The 19,500-nt window shown below is 40.0% G+C and overlaps 1 protein-coding gene across 7 annotated transcripts in view; it reads right to left on the bottom strand.

Annotated features, from left to right (window-relative positions):
- Window positions 1–19,500, bottom strand: part of LOC101642381 (WD repeat containing planar cell polarity effector) — a 340,297-nt gene that overhangs the window by 255,353 nt on the left and 65,444 nt on the right. For all 7 annotated transcript variants that reach the window (XM_045294106.1, XM_045294103.1, XM_045294105.1 and 4 more), the window contains exon 2: window positions 20–104. In XM_045294106.1, the coding sequence (XP_045150041.1) occupies window positions 20–80 (61 nt within the window). In that variant the 5' untranslated portion in view covers window positions 81–104. The remainder of the gene's footprint in view (window positions 1–19; window positions 105–19,500) is intronic.

Genomic DNA, 19,500 nt, shown 5'->3' with positions numbered 1-19,500 from the left:
GTAATCGGAACTTTTTTACCTGCAATGTGTAAAGTATTCTTCAATGACCACAGGTGCAGTTCAGTCAAGCAGAAAGACATCTGACGGCAGAAGGAATTTCTGCCCTGTTTAAAAAGAATTAAAGAGAGGTACCAATGAATAATCTTCTATTACCAATAAAATAAACAATCCCTTAAAAGTAGTAGAAAGAGATATTTGCCACTACTGGTTTTTGAGGTATGGCTCATTAAAATAAATATATTTCAATGTATCCTTGGTTACCCTTCTAAATATAAATTCTATAAAATAAAAAATATATCTTTTTCTAGATTTAGTATGTTATCACACTGAAAAATGTGATAGTAAGAATATATATTTTTAGGTTTTGAATAGCATATGCTTAGTTTTTAAGGCTCTGACCATATTTAGAATTATTTAGAATTTAAGTATTTTTAATGCATATTTTTAAGGAAAGGAAGCATCTGTTAAATGGTTATAATGTACAAACACATTTGGAGTGCATTTTTAATATAAAAAAACAAATATGTATCATTTCTCATCTACTAACAGGCTAATTAAAATTGAATTTGTAAGGTAAATGGTATAGAGTTACTATAATAAGAAACACATTTACTTAAATGTAAACTGTGAAACCACATTAGCATGTAGATTAGCTTGTTTATCCGCATGCTGTGACGGTTCAAATATTCTACTCTAAATGCATTATTTCAAAAAGGGTAGTAAAAACGTATATCTTATGCTTCCTCAGAGTTTTAATAACAGGAGTCTAGTGATTGATACACTCGAGATGTTTCTATCTCGTAGAACTTTTAAAATTTGGGTTGATTGGGAGAAGGTCAATCTGAAGCAGAATTTTTTTTTAAATTACATTTTGCCAAACTCTGAAAGGAACCTACATAACTTTTGGATATTTGCTTGGAAATCTATCCACTGCCCTCTGTGCACTATGTCGTTAGGTGCCACTGAGCCAGCTTCATCGTGACCCTGAGCAGAACAGAAGGAAGAACACCGCCGGTCTTCATCTTCACAAGTGCTGCTGTGCCTGCGCCCACTGTCAGTGCACCTCATACATGTCTCCCTCCTTTTCACCCACACACTCCACTGTGCCAACCATGACGCCCTGGTCCAGGGACTGCTCGCTCCCGATAGCGTACGTCCACAGTGCCTTAGACCATGTCTCACCATCCTCATTGCTAAGGAGCACTAGAGTACTATAGTGTGTAAGAAAATATTATGTGAGGGTTAATAAAACAATGTCATTACAGAATCACAGAAACCTTTAGTACACAAAACTATCAAAATGTGCAGTTACTTCTTTTTTAAGCTACTGCTTTTTTGACATATTCTCCATCTATGTCTCTACACTTCTGAAGGCAGTATTTCTATCTCTCTAATCCTTCCCTAATAATTTTGTGCTTTTCGATTTATAGCCTATCAAAACAGCAATTTAGGGACTCAAATTTTAAAGAACTCAAACCGTGTTCCTTTTCAATGTCTTCTAAGTTTGAGAAACAAAAAGACGCCTTGGGGGCAAGATTAGGGCCATAGCAGAGTGAGCGTAAAGTTTCCCAATGAAATTCTCATGGGACACCCCTGTATCCTCAATGAATAAGCATGTGCATTGTCATGATGGGGTGCGAAAAATTCCTCAGCACAACCCTCTTGGCCTTTTTATCCACCAAGGCAGCTTTAAATTTTCTTAAAATTTCATCGTAATAAACCCCTATGATTGTCCTATGTCCTTTGACAAACTACACCAAGATTGCTTTGGCTTTAAAAAGAGCAGGCATCATAACCTTCGGAGGCGACCCCTCTGCCTGGAACTGAACTGGCCCAGCAAATACCCTTGGAAGTCACTCTGGATTGGGCTCTCGTTTTTACAGCACCCTCGCCAGAGTGAGGCACCTGTGCTTCTGAGAGAATGTGTCTGGAGCCGTCCAGTGATGGTAAAAACATGTTTAATCATGTTTTGTTTCAAATAAAACCCATGCACATAGAACTTTCAGACTAAGGACAGACTACGAAGAAGGAATAGCCTGTCTACTTTTGAGGAATCGGCCACTGAGTAGCAGTGAAACATTGTCAGATCTACTGATAGAGCAGTGAAACATTGTCAGATATACTGAAAACCTTTATTAGAGCTTACACCTGTATTCGGAGCACCTTGGTTTGCAAAAGGCTCAGGATGGCAGTGAGAGCCCAGAATTCATTTGCAGAGTCCCCACATAGATTAAGCCTCCATTGAATTTTTTTTTTTATCATTAACCAAGGATGTAGATAATTTTGGCCTAAGGTAGAGTGCACTGGAAAGTTGATTACCTCCATCCCCTGCAACCAGCCCAGGGAGGGAGAGTCTCTCTTAGGGGCTTGCCTGGGTGTGTCCTTGATAGAATTCACTGTACTGGGGACAGCACAGGGGATCACATGCTCATGACTCTTGTGCCCTCTCAGTTGTGCCCTGACTGCCTTGGTCAGAGAGCACTGGACCAATATTGTTAGTCCTCGTTATCTAACAATGTATGGTCCCAGTGTAACAATCATGGCCCCATTCCTGGATCTGTAGTCCCAGCTCTAATTGTGATGTTCTGATAGGCTACTAATCAGGCGTGTATAACCGTCCACTTTGATCCTGGCCCTATTTATCTAGTAGTGCCCCAACTGAGAATCCTTGCATGCCATTTTGACTTCCTGCTAATGGAGGATGTGTCTGTGTCTTGGTTATCCTTGTCTCTTGAAGACTTAATCCAGGAATAGGAATGGGACTAGCGATACCAAGAGGGTAGAGGAAAGTGGGGAGAGTTGGAGAGGAAGGGGGACCAATCTCAATGACTGACACATTCCCACCCAGGGGGATGGACAACAGAAACTGTGGGGAAAGGGAGACAGCAGTCAGTGTAAGATGAAAATAATATTAATCTATAATTTATAAAGAGGTCATAAGGGTGGGAGAGAGGGAGGAAAAAAGAGGAGCTGATACCAAGGGTGCAAATAGAAAGTAAACATTAAGAAAAGAATGATGGCAACATATGTACAAACATGCTTGATACAATTGATGTATGAATTGTTATAAGAGCTGTAAGCACCCCTAATAAAATTTTTTAATTAAAAAAAAGACTTAATAAATGTTCTCCTTAAATTAATTTGAGATCGAGGTCTCTTTTGTATACAAACCTCAAGCCTAACAATGATGAGGACGGTGCAAGAACAAGTAGTGTTTCCTGCTGCGAAAAGCAGGGCTTCTATGAGCCAGGGCCACCTACCAACAGCACACACTGGACTCCCGACAAGCACTTCATGTACGACGGCTACTGTATTATATATTAGGAACCCTGGTGGCCGTGCGTTGGGCTGGGAAGTTCGACACAACTCCCATCAACGATTGGTGTTGGAAACACTAGGAGTTGTTATAAGTTAGCATTGACTCGATGGCAGTGTTGGGTTTTTGATGTGGTCGTTTTGTCGTTGTTGTTGTTGTTTTAGTATTACATATTAGCAATCACAGAGTAACTTAAACCACAGCCAGTCCTTGGGTTACAAATGACTGACTTATGGGCATCTCCTACTTGCTCTTCAATGCAGGACATCAAACTAGCGCTATCATGGCCAACGGAGAAAAACCGGAACAGACGGGGATTTTCCATTTCTGTGACTTATTTATGTAACCAGAACAGGAAAAATGACAGGCTGAAGTCCTGGAATGGGAGATCAGGAGAGGCCTGGTAAGCCCTGTCAGGCACCTCAACCAGAGACTGGATTAGTGGCAGGACTGTGGATAGTCACATATATTCAAAGCAGCACACTGGGCCATAATCTTTGAGTGGGTGCCTCCATCTTTGAAGCCCACCCTATGATTATGCAATGTTATGGAAAGTTGTCCGATCTCTGGATCAACCACTACGCAAAACAAATTCTTCGTCCCTGTCACCTTCACTCTCTGCTGCTGTGCACTTTTTCTCATCCTAAAACCCAAATCCACAATGGTTAAGTCGATTTTAACTCATGGCACCACTATAGGACAGGACTTCTGACAGCTGTCACTCTTTACAGAAGCAGACAGCGCATCTTTCTCCCAGGGAATTACTGATGCAGTTGAAGAGGACTTTTATAGATTGGTATCAGACACATGAGCTAATATTGGACTTAAGGACTTCATCTGGACTGGGCTGGGATGTTTTCTCAATATTCAACTGCTCTTGTATGTAAAGCTCTTTCCTATACACATATGACTGTATGAATTTGTTTCTGTAATCTACCCAGATTCACACAGATGGAGACAGCTTGCCATAACAATGGTAAAATTCGCATTGGCCTCAATTCACTTCTCCTCCTTGTTCAAAGAGACCTTAAAGGGAGATAGAAATGTGCTCCGCCCAATCCCAAAGCTGGCTCCCACTGTCCAGAGGAGTGGAGAAGGAAAGCTGATGGATGGCATGGCTCTGGGAGAGGGTGCCGTGCAGTTACCAACAAGCAGTAGGACAAAAGGGAAATTACGCTCATTAGTCATTTTTCAAACTGAGTGTTATCTGTCAGCGCTGTCATCTAGCACCCGAGTGAGGATGCCATTACTCAAACCATTTCTAAAGCAGCTTTCTTTGGACTTGCATTCTGTTCGCTTTGTGAGGCTTCTTTCAAAATTATTACTTCACAGTTACCCTTTTCAAAAGACCGGATTACTTATTAGATTACATAAACTGTACCGTACCCGTTTGGGTGAGTTCTGAAATGTTTTTCGTTGTTCAAAATAAGCACTGAAATGTTGTATCCGCGTAGCTTAATGTGTGGATTCTAGACTCTAGAGTCAGTTTCTTATCCTGAGATCTCTAATTATTAGCTAATGTAGAAAAATTAATTACTTCTCACTGGCTATAAAATGGGCAGAATAATAAAGTAGCATCCAGAGGATTATTTTGAAGGAACCTCAGTTCCCACCTGCAGAGGAAAGCTGAGGCTGTCTACTCCCATCTCAGAAACCCTATATGAAGTTGCTGAGTAAGAAGGGACTCCATGGTAGCAGACCAGTCTAGCCCCCTGGTGATGCTACGGGATAAGCATGGGACTGTTAACCACAAGGTTGGCGGTTCAAACCAACAGCCACCCCAGAGGAAAAAGACGGATTTACAGCCTCAGAAACCTGACAGGGGCTGATGTGCCTTGGAGTGGCCTCCAGGGCAGTTGCTTTTGTTTTCATTTCACTAAGTTACCTTATCACTGCTCTTGCTGCTGCAATAGTAAAAAGCATTATCTCGGCCCTTGCATCATAAAATGTATGGGAACTGAACGAATGAGTGAAAAAGTTCTAAGTACAGTGCTTGTTTTATGAAGGAAAGGCAGCAGTATGTGGAAAATGTTCTCCTCAAAAGGTGACGGGGAGCCTTGGTGGCTGTTGGATAAGCTTTGGATTAGTAACTGCAAGGTCAGCCGTTCAAACCCATCAGTCACTCTGGGAGAAAGGCGAGGCTGTCTTGCTTCTGTAACCATTTACCGTCCTCAAGTCCCTATATAGCAGGGTGGGGAATCTTTTTTTCTGCCAAGGGCCACTGGATATTTATAACATCATGCATGGGCCATATGGAACGGTCAACTTTAAAGTCATCCTGCTAGATTTGGTCCAACATTTAATGAACTCACTCCCCATGGGATGGCTGGAACTGCTTCTCTTTGGTGAGGTCTGTGATGTTAGGCCTTGTTCAGCCCAAAGGCATTCCCCACTCCTCTATGGGGGGTCATGCGCAGAAGTCAGAATTGGCTCATTGCAGTGGGTTTGGATTTGGCCTTGGGATGCAAGTGATCTAGTATTTTATTTAAAATAAAGATGAAAGGAAGTGGTAAAACAGGTGCATACTGCCTCCTATGCTGCCATCAATTTCTAGACTACTAGAAAATTCTTCAGTTTTGTGTTTGTTCAGTCAATAGTTAGATTCATATAATGCGGGGAAAACCAGCCTGAAGTTTAACTGTCCATAAAAAGATTTTATTGTACAAATCAAATTTAAAGTTTTATAGATGAAGCCCAAAGACCTACACTTCTATTTACATATTAAAAAGACTATTGTTTGAAATCCTTTTACTTTATTTAGGTCCATTAAGCAATAAGACATTTTCCAAATCTTTCTCCTGCTAACAATGGAGAGTCCATTGAAGTTTTGTCTAAAATTCCTTGACTATTTACTAAGAGGTAGAAAATCTTTTCAGTTGAAAAATGGATAGGTTCACTGTCCACATCTCTACTAAGTCTAAGTACTAAGTCTACATCTCTAATGTCCTAATCCACTCAGAGGTTGTGGCTTCGGGGGAAAGTAAGCAAGATGTGCTTTGTCAAAAATTTCAAATGCATCTGCATGAGGGCAACAGAGAACTGATCAAAGCCTTTGTGTTTGGACACAAGGAGAAATTCTGAGGATAACATGGTGTAGAGTCTGTGACTCAGGCTTGTCTACCAACTCAGCATCCAAAGACTCACGTCTCGTCCCACAGGTGCTGAGAGAGCTGATAAAATATGAAGAAGATATTTCTCAAAATGCTCTCCTGTTCTGCCTTCCCACCAAAATATAGGGGACAACAAGAAAGAACTTTCTCCTCTCCGTTTTCATTATATCTCCTTTGTGGCCCCCAAGGGAGACTATGGCATAAGGGTCGGGGAGGATGTGTGTGACTGCAGGTGGTGGTGTCCAACAGGAAGTTGCCAGAACTGGCAGCTGGTGGGATTCATGTACTCAGGCGGACTGGTGATAACCAGACCCAACAGGTCCATCCCCAGCAAAAGTAGGCACGGTGGTCATGCTGTGCTCCCTACACCACACTGTTTTAGAGTACGAAAGAGACCCCAAATCTCAAATATAACTTAAGGAGCACATTAAAGAGGACTTTGTCTTAAGCAGGACAAAGACAAGACAAAGATCTATCATCTGCATGAATCATCAGCATGGAGGAGACCATTAGCACAAGGTCATAATGGCTTACAGAAAACGGATGGCTCACATAGGACACGGGAGGGCAGAGGAAACTGTTAGAGAAGCATGACTGGCAGCAGATCAATCCACCACCGTCGCAGGTGGGTCTACAGAAACAGGAATGGGAACATGACTGAGACAGGTATATTGTGCTAGACAGAAGAGCTTACAAGATAGATCTGGGGCCCTCCAATCACGGCAGTCAGGGCATGACTCAAGATTATTTGACCCCAGCGCCACAATCTCCATGAAGGACACACCCAGGCAAGGGGGCCGCACTGCCTGTTTCCAAGACTAAGGAATAGAAAGCCCCTTCTTTCTGCCACAGAGGCACTGGTGGTTTCAAACTGCTGCTCTTTCTGTGAGCATCCCGCATAGCCACTAGGCCACCGGGCTCCTTCCCAGTTAATAGTTAGAAGGAATTCAAGGGAGGCTTAATCCACGTGGGGACTCACAGGTGAATTTAATCCATGTGGAGACTCACTGTTATCCACAGGCTTCTGCAAATGTAGTGCTCAGAACCGGCTGATGCCCCTTAGTAATTGATTGGAGTTATGTGTCAGAAGGCACTTCTGACTCACTCACTCACTCACTCACTCACTCACTCACTCACTCACTGCCATCAAGTCAATTCTGACTCGGAATGACCCTACATATAACAGAATAGAACTGCCTCTGTGGGTTACATAGCCTTTAGTTCTTTATAGGAGCACACAGCCACATCTTTCTCCCTCAGAGCAGTGGTAGTCTGAACAGTTGACCTGTGGTTAGCAGCTCAGTGCATAGCCCATTCTACCATCAGGTCGCCTTTCTTCCTCAGAGCAGTTGGTGGGTTTGAACAGCCAATCTTGAGGCTGGTAGCCCAACATGTAACCCACGAAGCCAGCAGGGCTTCTGACAATTCTTGCAGACACCTGAAAATACACATGATTACTGAAGGGAATTTGCAAATGGCCAGCTATTAGCAATGCGGGGTAAAAATTGTGAAATATAAGTTATTTCCCCCCTATATGTCAAATAGCTGCTAGGAAAAAAAAATTTTAATTAAAGGAATAAGTAAACACATCTGCAAAATTGAAAATAACTAGAGGAGCAGGGGTGGGGGATAGGGGACCAAATCCATTCCCTTTTTACTCCTCAGGATGTATTGCCATCTTTACATTGTGCAGATTTTTTGAAAGACAGACCTTTAAACATCTCACATCTTACTTAAGAATGGCACCAATTAAAAAGAAGACAAGTAGTTTCCTAGTTTAAAAAATCTGCCTGGAGGAAGCAGTCAAGACTGAGCTTGTATTATTCAAATACTGTATTAGTGCACAAATAGTTGTTTTGAAGGAGGGAAGGGAAGAATTTCAGAAGAATGCTGTATTCTGCATCTCAAGAGGGGGTGTGGGCAGGAATTGGAAAGGTAGTGAAATCATTCAGAAGGGCCTCACAAAGTATGGGGGGCAGGGGACAGACAAGGAGAGAAGGTGCCCCACTCACTGCCCTGGTGCATTTCTCTGGAGCTTAAAACTCAACTCGCATGGCTGAAAACAAGAACAGAGGCAGAAGCTGCAGAACCGTGGTGATGCACAGGAGAAAGGAAAAAAAAGACTGACTCAGTGAGTGAATAATGAATGACAAATACATATAGCTAATTGTCCATGTAAATATGGAATAGGGAAAAGGATTCTTCAAATTAAAGACCTAGAAAGATAAACCCTATACCAAAAAAATTTTAATTGCCCATAATTTACTTTTTCAATCATTGTAAATCTTTTCAAATGTTAAAACTCAATTTTATAAGGTAGTTAATAAGGGCTTTCCACTAGATGCTAAGTTTTTCAAACACTTGGTCTCCATGAGAATAGGAAAGAAGCAATCTTTAAACTGAGCTCAACCTAAATTTAGGGTAATTGCTCTCTATGGTATGACAGCCCAAATCCAGAGTTTTGAGACTAGAGATGAGGGACTCCTGTTTTCCACTTTTATTTTTTAGATGTTTCAAAGGGCAAGCCTTTTCTACAAAATGAGTTACATTTTAGTAAACAATATTTATTTGCCTTGGGAATCACTGTGACCACAGAGACCATGCTTGGAGAAAGTAGTAGGCAAAACAGAAACAGTTGCACTAAGGCCCTGTGGTTTGTTACACTTTGATTGTCTGCTATTGGAAAGTGAACACTGTTTTAGATTTAGAGATTACTAGTTACTGAATCTCTAAATGTTGATGACCAGTTACTAAATTGGAACCCTGGCAGCATACTGGGTTACAAGTTGGGCCGCTAACAGCAAGGTCAGCAGTTCAAAACTTCCTGCCACTCAACGGGACTTTCTACTCCCATGAAGTTACAGTCTTGGAGACCCACAGGTACAGTTCTACCCTGCCCTGTAGGGTTACTATGAGTCATCACTGACTCAGTGGCAGTGAGTTACTAAATAAATCTGCAAAAACGCTTGGCTTCTGCCAAGGGAGTGCAGTGTATAGCAAGCAGTCTTCTTGGCTTCTGGAGTCAGCTATCGTTACTACTTGGGTAAGTATAGGAAGCTTGAGGGCAAGTAAGGTTCTAAACTCAATGGGGTGAGGAAGAAATAACAAAAGGAAGGCATTGCTGCAGTTAGAGCAAAGACAGATGATCCAAGCATCAGCAAGACACTTAAATAGATGTATCTTAGCAAAACAAAACAAAAAACACCTCAAGGGGAGCCTAAGGGGACTTATTGAATTGAACGATAAGTGGATTATGTCCTAATAAAACGGTTTTGTTTTTTAACTAAGGGAAACTAACTTGAGTATAAATTTAAAAGTATATGTGGACATGTCAGGAGAACCAGTCCCTGGAGAAGGAGCTCATGCTTGTTAAAATGGAGGGGCGGCACAAAAGAGGAAGGTCCTTGGCAAGAGGCATTGACTCAGTGGCTGCAACATCAGGCTCAAGCAGAACAATTGTGAGGATGGATAATGTTTTGTTCCGGGTCTTCTCCGAGTCAGAGCCACCTCAATAGCACCTCACAACAGTGTGTTACTAAGCGACTTTCTGATGAATATGCACCCGTATATAGAAATAAAGACAACGCCAGACAGTGTAAGACATGACAAAATAATAATAATTTATGAATTATCAGGGTTCATGAGGGAGGGGACAGCAGAGAGGGAGGGGGGAAAATGAAGAGCTGATACCAAGGGCTCAAGTGGAAAGCAAATGTTTTGAGAATGATGATGGCAGCATACGTACAAGTGTGCTTGAGTCAGTGGATGGATGTATGGATTGTGATAAGAGTTGTACAAGACCCCAATAAAATTATGTTTTAAAATAAATAAATATAGCATGAATTAAGATAAATCACTGGCTAGTTATATTAGTTGTTCCAATCATTAGATAATTTTTAAATTGCATAAAAGAAGAAATCCCTCACAATATCTTGTTCAATGCCTCCAACACAGTATTATATTAAAACTTGAGTTTATATATGAACACGTTTAATCAATGCTATGTTACCAAAATTAAGGATTTTAAAAATATTCAGCACTAAAGCAATTACGAACGGATACATTTTGTGCAAAAGGGTGAAGGAATCTCCAAATAAGAAGAACTTAGTCTTGGGCTGAATTTATAATAAAATGCTGAGAATGAGGAACATTGAGTCTTTTATGCCTTAGAGAGCCCTGTGTTATTTCAGTAACCATTCAACATCACAAACACGTTAAGCACTTTATGTGCAAGGCATTTTACTGTAGGTCATAAATACAAAGGTTTATAAAACAAGATCTCTAAAAGTCAAACAAAATCATTGCCTTCAAGTTGATTTGCATTCAGAGCAAACCCAATGGGCAGAGTAGAACTGCCTCTGAGTTTCAGAGGCTGTACCTCTTTCCGGAGTAGAAAGCCTCATCTTTAGAACTGCTGGTGTTTTTGAACTGCTGACCTTGAGGTTAGCAGTACAATACATAACCCACTACGCCACCAGGACTCCAATACAATTTTTTCTTAAAAAACAAGATCTCTACTAGCAAGTATTTTATAATCCAGTTTAGATATTTAAAAAGCCAAAATTTAAAGAAGAAAGAAATTGCAGTAAGTGCTTATTTAGTAACTTATACAAAGGACTATGGATGAATTGTCAGCAAATGTTCAGGTTTGAAAATAGATAACTAAACAATCATATAAAGTAGTGCACACAAGATGTCAGTGTGAGGGACAACAAGAAAAAAAATCATAAACTGGGCATAAAGATGCAAAGCTTATTTGAGGAATAATAAGTAATTTGGCTTGGTGCATAAGATTCAGGACTGCACTAGGAAACACCATACTTAAATGTTAGTCATTTATTTACAAGGCAGCTAATGAGGAATAAGAAAAAAAAAACAACTTTCTGACTTGGGGAAGTACAAAGGGGCTTCAAAAAGTTCATGGGAAAACTTCCACTATTCTTAAGTCCGTTTTCTCACATACCTTTTTGAAGCCCCTCATACTTTAGTCAGATGAACCGACTGAGGGGGCGGCTGTGATAGAGGCGGGAAAGAAGACTGGGTGGAAGAGACGTGTTGGAGAGCCAACAGGGCAATGTGTGAGGCTGATGGTCAGTAATGAGGGCTGGAAATGGGATGATGAACATGAAGTAGGAATGTAAACTACCCTTCAGTCAAATGACCTTTTGAAGAAAGAATCGACAGTGTGTGGTGGGGAGGTTGGAGGGGGGTGACTGATGAATTATGAAAGTGAAGAAGAAAGAAGAATTCTGAATGATCACTAATGGAGGAGGATCTGGCTACTACAAAGAGAGTGGCCCTTGCCTTGACCTTGGCCCCATGGAGCAAGCAGGTCTCCATCATGCTGTGCCCAGTAGAGAGTAGGGAACAGTACAGTCTCTCTGTTCACCACTACCTCCATCTCCCTAGCCAATGACCTGGATGCTGTTATATGTTCGCCTTGCTTCTCAGGTTGAAACTCTGGCTCCTCCTCTTCCTTCGATTGTGATTCAGCTTCTTCACTCTGGCCACACCTGGTTGCCAAGAACCCCTTACCCAGACTTGTTCCCACCTGGTTTATCCTAATTTCAAAGGCAGAACTTGGAGTGAAATATACAGAAACAGGTTAGTCTAGAAGAGGCGTTGAGTCTGCAAATGTTAGTAAGTGGAATTATTGACACAGTGAGACTTTGAGGTACAAGGGAAACATCAGGGTAGATGTTTCTAATTGTTAACTAGAAAGAAAGAAAAGGGGCCCAAGTGGTACAAAATCATTTGGGAATTTTCTAAAGGAAAAGAAAGGCACTGAATAAAGTCTCAGTAGGAAAAAATACAGCGAAGGTCCAACATTTGAGTAATGCTCCAATTGTAAGAGAAATAAGAAGGATCAGGACAATACAGTGTCAAAAGGCTATAGACAAGGACAATGTTTGCTTGTTATCTTTGTTAAAGTCCTTCTACAGTCACCAAACTTTGTGATTTTATATTTTGATACAGAGATTACCTCAATCTGGTCTCAAGCTTTATCAAGAAGGCAAAGATTAAGTGACTGGGAAACAGGTGTGGCCCTACTGTTTTGAATGCTGGGCTCCAAGTCAAAAGTGCCTACTTTCTAATCCTGCTGTGTCAAACTTACTCCAAATTATTTAACCTCTCTGCCTCAATTTCCCCATCCGCAAAAATAGGGATAATGATATTGACCTACATTTGTAAGAATGCTGTAAGGATTAATAAAGGTTGTCGAATGCTTTGAAGATGAAAAGTGCTGAGCGCTATTAGCAGGTATTACACAATTAATTGCACATAATACTGAAATTTCTATCCTTTAATTTGATGCAAACAGTAGCTAGCAAACAAATGTTCTATCTCCCTTAGTAACATTAACTTTCAAATTGTATTATTAAAATGTTAATTAAATATATAACTAAGGTCATTCTAAGATACAGTGTAAGTCTTGGGTTTCCCTGTACTATCACCCATCTTAGCTCATAGCATGATCTGTAGTTCTACATCAATTCAGAAGTCTGGGGCACCTGATCAAACTAAATGTTATGTGTGAATATTAAGGCATATTTACTTGATAATTAGCATCCATTGCAAGCATTCAAAAAATGCCAAAAGGTAATGAATGCCTTAAATTATTATTTTTTACATTTAGCACATAATGCTAAGCAATTAAATTATATAAGCAATACACAAAACCACAGAACAGCATGTTAAAAATGTTGTGTATCAACGTCCATTAAAACACACACACACCTATTAATACCTACAGGGGTAGATAAAAGGAAGAAAGAAAAATTTAAACACTAGGTCCTCTCTCTGGTCTTTTGTTTCTTCCTTGGCTTTGAAATTATAATGGTTAGTGTGCTTATTATTTTAAGAAATACACATAATACAGAAGTGTTAAAATGAAGATGTACAGTTCTCAAATGACCCTCCCTACTCCAAAGGGAGCCACCGCACAAGGTGGCATGTGGCCTCCTGATGGCCTTGATATGCTTGCAATATGCCCACATCCATACTGACTTGTTTTGTAATTCTGTAAAGACAGGATGAACCTATAGAGAAATAAGGGTTTCAGGGAGTGGAGGGGGGCGGCATACATTGTGGGATGGGGTACAAGGGAGACGATGTCAATGAGTCCAGAAGGAAAAAGAATGTTTGGAAACTGATTGTGGTAGCAATTATACAATACTGCTTGATGTGATTGAACTATGGAATGATATGATATGTGTATTAACTCTCAATTAATAATAATTCTTTTAAAGACAGGATGCTATATGTACAGCAGCCCCCCCCCCCCAAATGAACACCACAGCATGGATGGGTAGTCTCACTGTTGACATACACAGATCTACCTCACTGTTGTTTTTGTAAACAGCTGCGAGATGTTGGATTGCGTCATAATCATAGTTTACTTAATGAACAGTCTTCTGTTTCTAACATTTGTCTCACAAATAATAACCCACTGCAGTCTACTCAATTCTGACTCATAGCGGCCTTACAGGGCAGATTAGAGCTGTCCCACCTCGATCCCCCTTGTGTAATGTCGATCATTACAGAAGGGACAGAGCAGCTGGTGGGTTCAAATAGCCAGCCTTTTACATTAACAGTGCACTGCGCCACCAGGGGTCCACTTAAAAACATTACTACTCTGAAAATACACGTGCATGCCCACGTTTTGATAACCAAACTAAACCAGTTGCCATCCAGCTGTCACCCCTGGTGCCCCCATGTGTCCTCCACAGGAGCGCCTCACTCCTGGGGGATAATGTACATTTCATAAGGCAACCTATTGTTAAGGCTAAAACTTAACCTGAAGAGATAGCTTCGAATCCAAGTTCAGAGGGCACTGTAGGGCAATAGTTCCAGGAGTTCTGATAGTCTTTACTGGCCTTTGTCAGAAATGTGAAAGTTTGTTAGACATTTTTTGTCCATTCAATCCCAGACCTTCAATTATGTTCTTGGTCAGATTAGTCAGGTACCACCTCTTTCTCCTGGTTTCAGGTGAGAAGAGGCTGTGGTTCATGTGAGCTATTAGCCCCCTGGCCTCGTTTGATCACTGCGCTTTTGGTTTCCTTCATTGTCTTTTGCTCCGTGTGTGTTGAGATTAGCTGTCTTGTCTTAGATGGCAGCTTGCACGCTTTTAAGACTGCAGACACTACTCACCAAACTAGGATGTAGATCACTGCTTTTGTGAACTGTTCTGCCAACTAAGTTGCTGCCCTAGGATGTATTTTTTAGCAATTTTGTTTCTTTTATAAATTACCAACTCTGGTGGCACAGAGGTTGAGCACTCAGCTGCTAACTGAGAAGTTGGTGGTTCCAACCCACCGGCCACTCCATGGGACAAAGACAGGGCAGTCCGCTTCCAGTGAGACCTTTAGCCCATCTGTCTACTAACTTCTTTACCTCTCTTTTGTGTATTAATGAAGTTAATCCTTTGCGATGTACATTGGAAATACTCCCTTAGAAATAATTTTCATCACCTTTATATGTGAAGGAAATAAAAGAATGTAGAATCTACATCTTTAAAAAGCAGGGCATGGTCCCCATAGTTCAGGAGTTAGAGCACTGGTCTAGGGAAAAGCTGGGCATTACATTAAACAGAAGGTTCTGTGGACTCAATTCCACTAGTGCAGGACAAAAACCCCAAGGAGATCTAAACCCCGTGGCCAGAAGGTAGCTCCTCATGGCTGCTAACCATTGGTCAGAGGACAGTATCTCTGGGTCAAACAAAAGGATTCTGATTACTGTGTCCAAGTGAACCTGTGCAGCATTCTTACTAGAAAGTAGAAGAAATTCTATGTCTAGAAAGAAAAGTCCCTTCACTTCCCTGAAATAAATTCTGGTGGAAAGCTTTATAAATCTCCTTTTATACCTATAAATTTTGGAAGTAATCCTCAAGGGCATTGTTCAAACTGTTTAATTCACTTAGTTAAATAGATCTTGTCAATTTAACATTTCTGTGCTGTAAGCAGTTTTGACATTTAAACAGTTTATCAATAGCTTCTTCATTGTGGCTGGCTTCCTTCTTCTTCATTCGACTCATTACATGCAACAAATTAAATTTCACTCATATTTAAAGATCAGTGCTGACCTTTGCATAGCCATTTTCTAGGTTCCTATTAATACAAACATCTTGTTTGCTGATGTTCATTTTAAATATTTTGCTGCCCACAAATTTCCATTATTCCAAAGAGACTTGTATTTAGTTGAGGTGGATTTTTTCCCCATGACCACGCAACATAATTGCAATGGCTCATATTAGCATTGGAGGGGCGGGTACACTTGCATATTAAACAAATAATAATCATCTTCTGTTACCACCCCCACCCAACACATTTACCTACCTTTCTGATCTTCAAAACTGTGGACTTAATTCTGTTTTAGAATTGACTACCTTAATCACAACAGTGAAAAGACAAGAAAAACAGAAATGTTGGCAGTGTGATAATGGTAATTAATTTTAGATTATAAGTCCATAAATACAGTTTTCTGCTATACTGAATAGATAGAAATGTGACTTTGAAGAAAAAATAAACTGAATTTCAAGAATAATTCCTGAAGAGCTACGTTAAGGACGAGAGAACACTGAAATGCTCTTATCTTAACTAATGCTTAAATGCTGAAATAATTTGTCAATTTGGAGTTACTGCTTTAAAAAGCATATAAATCAAAGACTGTTGTGTTGGGCAAAAATTTTTAAAGAAAAAAAAAAAAAGAGATCCTTTCTCTTCAAGTTGGGAAGACAGGGACAATTTTTTAAGTGGCCTGAAGCCATACCACCTTAACCTTGTCAAATTTCACTTGTCAGCACTTAGATGACAGATAGCCAGCCCCTCCTCAAGAAAAAAAAACAAACTGTTGAAAGAAACTGCTTCTTATAAAAAAGTGGAATATCTCTTGCAACTTGATAGTTGAACTTTAAAATCCGTCTTTCCTGAAAGAGAGTTAAAGAACGTCTTTCTGTGTCTTCTCATAGAACTAAGAAGCGAAAGAACACGCCCAGCCGTGGGGGAAGTCAAGGGCAAGTAACATTGTTAAGTGTCTACAAAATGCATCTAATATTCATTATGTCATTTAATCTTCAGTTACCCCCTGAAACGATATACTAAATTGTGCATGTACGTGCGTGCCTGTGTATTATCTACATGCATACAAGCATTTTCTGGGCAAGGAATGACAATTCCTCCAGAGTCTATAAGCTTCACCCTACCCCACCCGCAAATCAACTCTGATCCTAAACCCTTTAGTTCAGCAATGTGGAAACTGAGGCATAGAGAGTTACAAGCACTTTTAACTGGAGGTAAAGTTCGGTCCGTTTGTTAAGTGGGGCAGTTGGGACGAGTGTGGCGCTCGGTCATAAACAGCACTAAAAGGTCCCTTCTGGTTATGCTTGTGTGACCCCCTCCTGAGACAGGTGTCAGTTTAGACTTCTAGAATTTATCCATGGTGATACATGCAGATGGAATCTATTTTCTGGCCAACTTTGAGTTTAATTTATTTTGCTCTTAGGAGAATTTTTTTGAATATTATTTAAGGATTATTTTCAACTAGTAAAGCAACCGTCCCTAAGTGATGTCTCTAAAACAATCACAAAGTCTAAATTTAAAAGCAGTATTTCTTAGACACTAAGAACTTCTATATTATCTGCTTAGCTAATTTCTGTATGCTCCAACACAAATTATTGATGTTTTATGGTTGGACAAATTAGGGTCTTTATTTTGAGAAGCTTTACTTGATTTTGACTAGCCTATTTTTTTGGTACTTACTCCCGAAATTTTCATCCCCTCCATATCTAAGACAAGTTTTTCATAAATTGCTAATCGTCATTTATAAGAATTCTGCAGTGAATGATTTAGATTGTGCTTTGGTCTTCTCTCTTACTTTCTTTCCTGTTTGGTTGTGCTTGCTTTTCTGAACGGTGTGTCACAGCGTTCTTACTTCTACAATACTTCTGGTATTTTGTTTCAAAGTTTGAATGGAGAACCTAAGTAGGTGACCCAAGAAAGAATAGCCTTTTATTATTGAAATGAAAACTATGATTAACCCCCAGGGTCCCTTGAGAATGGATCAATTTCACCTTAATATATTAACACAGGCATACATCATCAGGGCTTAAAATGCTAAAATTCTCCAATGCAGTAGGAAGTTAGTACCCATTATTTAGAAATCAATAGAACAAAACAAGAAAGATCTAGATTAAAATATTTACGAGAAAAACAATGAATTAAATTTTTTAATAATTATCAATAACTTGTAGAGCATAGGAATCATTAAAATTTTAATAGGAATTGAGGATAACATATTTAGAAGTATATAGCAAATAATAATGCCTGAATGACTGTCATTTTCCCTTTTCTGAATTGTCAGTATTCTAATTTCAGTATTGCCTAAGTAAGAAAATATTTACAATGATTTTAGGTGTACTGAATATGATTCCCCCTCCTAAGGATTGTTTTCTTTAGCTCTACATGCATTATGGAGCATATACTCAGTGACAACCACCAGACCAGGCATTGTGCTAGGCATTCAGGATATATGGAAGGAAACACAAGTATTTGCCCTAGAGGAGTCATAAACTTAGAAATGTGGAGGAGGACCCAAAAACAAAGTATAATTACATTAGAGCACAGCAAACAAAATCATGTCCAGAACAGAAAATATATATGGAGAAAAGAAAAGTTATTAATTCTTGCAAGTAATATACTCTCAATCTCAACAGAAAGTACAAACTGGCACCTAATCAAGAAAATGAAGGGCTAGCACACCATCCAATCACATTTATTTACTATGTTTTCCTAATTATAAGATGCTTATTAAGGAGCCCTGGTGGTGCCTCTAGTTCGGTGGTTCAAAGCCATCAAATGCTTTCCTACAAAGGTTCCTTCATGAGTTGGAATTATTGGATAATATCATTGAGCAATATAATTAATATTGCCTGCAAGTAAGTTTTGCTGAAGACAATGTAAAAGCGGTTGCAGCAGTGCAAGAAGAGGTTGCCAGAAAGTCAAGCCTGATTCAGAAGTTGTGGAAGGAAGGATATCCTGACTGATGTCAGATGGCTCTTGGCTGAAAGCAGAAGATACTAGAAAGATGTTTGCTGGTGTTTCATTGACCATGCAAAGGCATTCAACTGTGTGGATTATAACAAATTGAATAACCTTCAGAAGAATGGGAATTCCAGAACACCTAATTGTGCTCATGTGGGATCTGTACATAGATCAAGAGTCAATCGTTATACTGCATGGTATAAAGTCAGGAGACGGGTGCATTGGAGTTATGTCTTTTTACTATGCATATTCATTCTGTATGCTGAGCAAATAATTTGAGAAGCTGGACTATATGAAAAAGAATATGGCATCAGAGTTGGAAGAAGGCTCGTTAACAACCTTCAATAAAGAAATGGCACAACCTTGCTTACTGGAAATGAGGATGACTTGAAGCATGTGCTGATGGAAAGACTGTACGTCGCCTCTGAATGGACTGCACTGCAATGTAAAGAAAACACAAATCCTCACAACTGCATCCCGATAAGTGAATGAAAGACGGAAGTTACCAAGGATGTCATTTTACTTGGACCCGCAATCAGGGCTCATAAAAGCAGCACTCAAGAAATTAACAACTGATTGCAGCGGGAAAATCTGCCTCTCAACACCTCTTTTAAATGTTGAAGATCAAGGATGCTACTTCAAGGATTACATTGCACCTGACCCAAGCCAGGGTATTTTCAATCACCTCATATACATGTGAAAATTGGACACTGATTAAGGAAGACTGAAAAAGAATCAATGTGTATGGATTATGATGCTGGTGTAGAATACTGACAGTACCATGCTGCCAAAAGAACAAACAAATCTGTCTTGGAAAAAGTATGGCCAGAATGCTCCTTGGAAGCAAGGGTGGCAAGACTTCATCTCACATACTCTGGTCATGTTAAGAGACACCAGTCCTTGGAAAAGAATGTCATGCTTGGTAAAGCAAGGAGTTGGTTAAAAAAAAGAGGAAAACCCTCACCTCCCTGATACGATCGATCGCTGAAGACAAATGGGTGCATAAGCAAATGTGACGAAGAAAGCTGATGGTGCC

This window comes from Echinops telfairi, unplaced genomic scaffold (genome assembly GCF_000313985.2).
Source record: "Echinops telfairi isolate 266 unplaced genomic scaffold, ASM31398v2 ScPeMD7_2573;HRSCAF=3158, whole genome shotgun sequence".
Lineage (NCBI taxonomy): Eukaryota > Metazoa > Chordata > Mammalia > Afrosoricida > Tenrecidae > Echinops > Echinops telfairi.
Note: the sequence above shows the minus strand (reverse complement) of the source record. Positions and strands in the feature narration are given on the sequence as shown.